Genomic DNA, 7571 nt, shown 5'->3' on the forward strand with positions numbered 1-7571 from the left:
TTATTCTTGTATTGTTATTAGGACAGTAAAATCTATATCCTTTTGATTTTTCTGGATAACCAATAAAGCAACCACTGATTGTTTTTTAATCCAATTTCTTTTCTTGTGGGTTATAAACTCTAACTTCTGTCGGGCAATCCAAAACATGCTGGTGCCTTAAACTAGGTTTTCTACCAGTCCATAGTTCAAAAGGAGTCTTTGGGACAGCTTTACTAGGAACCCTATTAAGTAAGTAACGGCATTCCTTAAAGCATACATCCACAATGAAAGAGAAATAGATAATTACTTAACATACTCCTAACCATGTCCATTAATGTACGATTACGCCTTTCTGCTACACCATTTTGTTGTGGTGTTCCAGGCATTGTGTATTAAGCACATATGTCATGTTTTTCGAGGAATTTAGAAAATGGACCTAAACGTGTGTGCCACAAGAAAGCAGATTGTTCATTCACCAAACTTCGTTTGGTTTCAATATTATGATGCAGAGTTAAGAGTGTTTCGGCAAATAGATTATCAAGATTCAGTTGTATAAGTTATTACAAAGAGTACCAGTATCAATGAGATAATTGTGTTCAAACAAACTAAAACATCCATTACCGAAATTAAGCGAGTATTCAGTCTTATCCAACTTAGAAAAAGAAAATAAATTTCTCAAAAGATAAGGTACATAACAAGTTTCAAGTAAATCTAAGTGGCTCCCAGTATCAAGGATCAAACGGTAAGTTCCTATAGCTTTAACTTGAGCCTTCACTCTATTTCCCATATACACATATCTTTCATTTTGGTTTATTGTTTGTGTTGTAAAGAATCCTTGTATCGTATTAGAAACATGAACAGTATAACCAGAGTCAATCCATCAAGTATTATAAGGAACTTCAGTTAAATTTGATTCAAGACATGTAAAAGAACTAGACTTACCTTTCTTCTTGAGTCATGCCTTAAATTTTAGGCAATCTTTCTGAAAGTGTCCAGATTTTTCACAGAAGCGACACTTATCATTCTTATGTTCCTTCTTATATACTTGAGAGGAGGACTCATTAACATTATGGTGCCTCTTTTTTCCTTTAGCATGTTTCTTTCCTTTCATTCCAACTCCTTGATGACTTACAAGGTTAATGGAGTGGGTTCCTTGATTCTTGGGCCTTACTTCCTCCTAAACCAACATTATGTGCAATTCATGCACGTTTAATTTGTCTTTCAAGGTGTTGTAGTTCATTTGGAAAGGGCCATACTCAGACGGTATTGAGTTAATAATGAATTGTACAAGATAATTTTGTTCCACTTCCATTCCCAAAGACTTAAATCTTGCTGCTACTTTTGTCATTTCGATGACATGCACATGCATGGTACGTGAACCATCAAACTTAATGGTGGTCAAAGTACCCATTAGTGTCCCAGCAAGAGACTTATCAGCACTTTGAGAGGATTCTTCTACGAATTTCAGAAAATCTTTTGCATTTTCAGTTTTGGGAAGAGTAGTCTTAATGTTGCTCGCAATATTCATTCGCATAAACATTATGCCTAATATGTTAGATCGATCCAGTGCTTATAATGAGACCTTTCTTCAGTACTGCTAGTTTCAGTAATAGCAGTTGGCTTCTCGATGAAAAGTGCAACATCAAAATCTGAAACTCCGAGATGGAATTTGATATGTTCGCACCAATCTGAGAAGCTAAGACCGTTAAAGGTCGTAACAGAGGCAGAGTGCGTATGAAGAGCAAATGCTGCAAATATAATGTACTCATTTGTTAATACTTTGAGTTATGAATTTTAACTTACTATCAAATTCAGAAATGGTTTATAAATTCTAAAATGTATATATTGATGTCCTCCTTTGGGCGAAACATCAAAATTCTACTTTAGAAATAATGATACTTAGATGTGACTTTAACGTAAATCAATAATTTTAAATGTGTCAATCTATAATATTTATTATATTTGGACAAATAAATAAAACTCACAACACATCTAAATTATCTCATTAATGTTCAATGGTTATAAAATAAAATAATCAACCTTTGGGTGATCCCTAAATATATTACAACCAAAAACTTCAATATATCCACAAGTTATATCAGTTATAAGCATCAAAATAATGGATAATTGAATATACATTTAGTCATTATTATTTTGAATAAATTCTTCAAAGATTAGACCACTTTGGTGATTAACTAATCTCAAATGCATAATTTCAAAATAAATACATCATTATAAAGAATAATATTTCACTTAATACTACCTATTACCGTTTTCACACAAGGAAAACATTAATTTTATGAAAAATCACTAGTTCCTAAATCATACTCTTGATACCACATAAAAGTGATTTTTAATGATTGTGAAAACATAAACAATCTAACATTTAGAAATCCTATCAATTATTCAGGATCGTAGAACTATATGATTTTCACATATATTTAATCATTTCAATCAAGAATACATAGCTGAATCTGTCATTATGATTCATGACTTGATTGAGCGGAAGTCTTTTCTTTTGGTTCTTTAGAAGTTGTTTCTCTCTCTTGCCTTATACTTTATGTATAACTTTGATGGATAAGACTATATCTTTATGGCAGAGAGATGACCCTTCAAAATAGAGTGTGTTTTAACATCATTCCCACCTTTCCATCATGGTGAGCAATGGAGATAATGGATAGTTGGAAGAGATAATAGGTTAAGTGGAAGACTTAATGGGTAGTTGAAATAACTTCTCCACTTTCCCACTTCCCCACTTATCCACTTATCCAATTAGAATTAGAATTTAGTTAGTAATTAAATATTAAATCAAAATAATATTAATGTGAGTGTGTCATAAAACTAACATTTCTAAGTTATATATTTTTTCATAAACATAAAAACTCCATAAGTTAGAAACCTATCAAAACTGTCCCAATTGTTTATACTATCTTACCAAATAAAAGTTTACAAAATAGCATTATACTTTTACAAAGTTATTCTAAAAAATACAACAATTATTGATCAAACTTTAATTCAATAAAAAAAATTTGAACATAAGTGTAATGTTAAGTTGTTAGTAGCTAAGGAAATTATTTTCGCAAATAAATGCCAAAGTGATTAGTCTCGTCCACTCAATATAATTATGAAATTTTTATTATCATGAAACATTAGTTTGAGTGAAATAGTAATAAATTTGATTTAAAGATAATGAATTTTGTGAATATAAAATAGTAAATTAAGAATTGATTTGAAGTAAAATAATTTTATATTGGAGAGAATAACTGTTATATGAGATATAAATGGTTTAAAAAATAATGATATGAAATAAATGGCTAGTAGATATATATTATATATGAATTAAATGTGTTATATTTTTACAAAATATAAATTTGTGGGTCAATTTTTGTATTTGAAAAATCACATATCATAATTTGAAATTTTCAAATCATGGTTTTTGGAGAATCTGGAATTTCATCTCTTGATATGAAATAATCAGCATGAAATCACATATCCAAACATTAATTTTATTTTATAATTTCATATCGCATGACCAACCGACTAAGGCAGTGGCGAAGTCAGATATTTCTTAAAGGGTGTCCAAAAATAGCAATTTATTATTTTAAGGGTGTCCAAAATAAGTTATTTAACCATTTCGTATATCATTTTACTTATATATATGCTATTTTTTTCGACGAAGGATTGAACACCCTTGACAATATGTGACTACGCCACTGGACTAATGAAATAATAAATATAATATTGTGTGCTCTTTTAAAGATATAACTACTAGAGGTAGTTGAAGTCATCGAAATCCTAAATATTAGTGAAATTGATAGATTAGTATAATAAGGTAAGGTCTGAAGGGCAGAGGATAACGTTGTTACTCCTCCTTGTGTGAACAATGTTTGTCAATATTCGTTGAAGTTGGTAGGCAAGCTGCCATCAAAATCATCAGCTCCCTCAGTTTTCTCAGATTCTCCATCAAAGTAATCTTGAAGTTCATTGTCCGAATTCATCAATTGATCCCACAACTCTTCTTCTTCTGTGTTCATTACTTGTTGTAACTGCGAGGGCGCTGATTATTGTTGTCACTTGCATGGGTGTAGTAGTAGTAGTAGTATTGTGTTGTTGAATTGAAGTGTAATCTGCAAATGAGAAATTAAGCTTAGCTCGTGTACCTCTAAATTCAATAGCTGCTTTGTCATAAGCTCTAGCTGCATCTTCAGCTGTAGTAAACGTTCCAAGCCATACTCTAGCTGCCCTTCTTGGATCTCTAATTTCCGCAGCCCATTTTCCCAATGATCTGTAATTATTCTTCTTCTTCTTTGCAACAAAATTTAATGTATTGTTGTTGTTAACACCAGCCGTAGCATCGTAAACAACCATTTATATGTTTTGTAGAATTGACAACACTCTGGTTCGGTCGAAACACAAAATAAATGTTGCTCAATAGAATAAGACATACTCAGGTACTGAAATTGCGGCATCAAGAGAAGTACCTGTAATCACATTGGTTAAGGCAGCAACCATGATTGAAAACTCTTCTTCATCACTGAGTTTGGTTGATCTCTGCATTGTTGAAAATTTGAAAAAACAGAGAAAATTTTTGTTCTTTGGTGTTCACATGGTTTTCCAAGTTATTTGGTTTTAAATAGGGATGAGTACACGCGTTTGTTTGATTTTGTGGTCAAGTGGGATTTTCGATTTGTTGGAAGAGAATGATTATAACAAAGGAGACATCTTCCTGTCTGGTCGGTTCCAAGCAAAGAGGACCAACTTTTCTACATCCATTCTCCTCCTTGTCAATATTCTATCAAATATCGGTTGTATTCGATATTCGGTTTCAGAAAGTGTGCATCGTATGTTAGATCAAATTAATTTGATTCGTTTTGGTTTATTTTTGTAATGACCCATTAGGTTAATTTGAATACTAAAATTATTTTGACTTTTTTTATAAATTTTGAATGAGAATTTAAAACTATTCGATAACTATGATTATTCAGTTGACGAATATTTATTAAATAATTATTATTTATTGAGTGGTTAATGGGTCAAGGCCATAAGTTACTTAATTTTCAACACAATTAGCCAAGGTATAATATTGAATTAACTAAGTCAGAGAAAGGGTTTAATATTCTTAAGTCGGCAAAACGTACAAACTTCGAAGAGGAGGAGGGCGACGACTCAGGTAAACAATTAATGTCCCAACTTCTTTAATTGTTATTAAAAGTATGAGTTAATTTTTCAAATGATCATCCAAGTTGAGGGAATTGCTTTGAAATATCATTCATGCTTTATTTAGGCCAAAAAAAAAATTCAACTATCACTATTTTCTTTCAAATATACTTGACACTTCAAAAGCATCACTCTCTCCTAGTTGGCATGACATGTCATCAAAAAATTTTTTTAATAATAGACTAATTTAATTCATTAAACTCGTTTAACTATAATAATGATCCTATTATTTTTAATTTTTTTAGTTAATTTATTAAAAATAAATTTTCATACTTAAAATCTTTTATCATAATTAAACTTTTTATTTTTTTATGTTACGCAGAATACATTTTTAAAACATACCATACTGTCATAAATTTTGAATACTTATAAATACATACATTCAAAAAAATATTGATTTACAAATCACTCATGAACACTAATTTATTTTAATTAATCATAAATTGTAAAATGAATCAATAATACTAAAGGTCGATTATTTATTTAAAAAATAATTATTTGAGTGATTTGAAATCCACATATACTTATAATATCATTTTTATAAAGAAAATAGTAAGTGAATAATATTTATAAAAAATAAAATTTTAATCTTTATTTAGAGTATATTAATCTCATAAAATAGGAATAATGCACAAGTACCCCCTCAACCTATGCCCGAAATCTCAGAGACACACTTATACTATACTAAGGTCGTAGTACCCCCTGAAGTTATATTATTAATAATTTTCTACCTCTTTTCGGCCTATGTGACCCAACGCTGGTTGACTTTTTTTTTCAAGTTAGTGTCACGTAGGCCGAAAAGAGGTAGAAAATTACTTATAAAATAAGTTCGGGGAGGTAATAGGACCTTATTATAGTATAAGTGTGTCTCTGGAATTTCGGGTATAGGTTGGGGGTTAGTTGTGCATTTTCCCCATATAATATGTATATTATTGAATTATATCAGGAAATTCAATTAATTATTAGTTTATTTATTGATGTTTAATTGTATGAAAAGTTATATTATAATATAATATAATATAAAAGAATAAAAAATAAAAATAAAAATAAAAAAAGATAAATAATAATTTTCTCTTTCTTACCATCAACCTTACAAATTTATCTAAATACTTTTACAAAAAACAAATTGCTTAAAATTTTCAAATCATTTAGTTAGGAATTTTAAAATTATCAGGTAATAAGTGCACACAGAGATTTTTTCATTGAATTTTTTTTTGTGACAATATATAGAGTTACGAGACTTTTTAATTTTTTTTCTTATAATCTTCATAAAAAATTCTCATGCAATTTATATATTTATTTTGTAGAGACATAAGTTTAATGAATTGAATAGGTCTATTATTTTCGTGATGATTTGATGACTGGTCATATCAACTAAAATTTAAGGAGACTTTTGAGGCATTTAATATTTGTAATGGATAAAAAATATAATATTATTTAGTTACAATTTTTTTTTTAAAAACGATATTGTAAATATATATGGATTTCAAAGCACCCAAATAATTTTTTTAATAATTAATCGACCTTTAATATTATTGATTTATCATACAACTTATTATTAGTTAATGTAAATTAGCGTTCATGAGTGAATTGTATATCAATATTTTTTTTAATATATGTGTTTATAAGTATTCAAAATTGATAAAATTATAGTACATTTTTAAAATGTATTCTTCATAACATAAAAAAATAAAAAGTTTAATTATAATAAAAGATTTTAACTATGAAAATTTATTCTTAATAAACATATAAAAAAATTAAAAAATAATATGATCATTATTTTAGTTAAATGGACTTAATGAATTAAATTAGTCTATTATTAAAAAAGAAACTTAATGACATGTTATGTCAACTAGGAGAGAGTGATGATTTTGAAATGTCAAGTATATTTGAAGGAAAATAGTGATAGTTGAGTCATATTTTGATTTTAAATAAAACATAAATGATATTTCAAAATAATTCTCTTAACTTAGGTGACCATTTACGGAATTGACTCTTAAAAGTATCATCCTACGCCTACCTTGTTATAATATGATCCCTTATAGTGAAATACATCAAAGCATATAAATAATTAACGTCAAATTGTGTAAAACTTAGCAATTGACCGTGATTGAGTAGTAATGAGGCAATAATGTATGGTATTGGCAAGTAGGTATGGATGTCAGAATATTCCTTTTTCTGAGCTTAAACTAGTGCAGTAAATTAGTTAAGGTTGATACTAATATTTATTAGTATCTTGTTATTATTACTATATTAATTGATTAGATAAGAAGTTAGAATTTGTCACGTTGAAATCTCATATGATTGTTGCATATTCGTTGGTTCTGTGAATTGGGAGGGCATGATGTTCATTATTATTTTATGAATTGTTGGTT

At 28.7% G+C, this 7571-nt stretch overlaps 1 protein-coding gene across 1 annotated transcript; it reads right to left on the reverse strand.

Moving 5' to 3' along the window:
* Positions 1 to 3762: 3762 nt before the first annotated feature.
* LOC107001466 (ethylene-responsive transcription factor ERF109-like) lies at positions 3763 to 4550 on the reverse strand. Its single transcript, XM_027912185.1, has one exon. The coding sequence runs from the start codon at positions 4345 to 4347 to the stop codon at positions 3961 to 3963; it is 387 nt and encodes a 128-aa protein (XP_027767986.1). The 5' UTR covers positions 4348 to 4550; the 3' UTR covers positions 3763 to 3960.
* Positions 4551 to 7571: the final 3021 nt, after the last annotated feature.

This window comes from Solanum pennellii, chromosome 10, assembly GCF_001406875.1.
Source record: "Solanum pennellii chromosome 10, SPENNV200".
NCBI classification, from domain to species: domain Eukaryota; kingdom Viridiplantae; phylum Streptophyta; class Magnoliopsida; order Solanales; family Solanaceae; genus Solanum; species Solanum pennellii.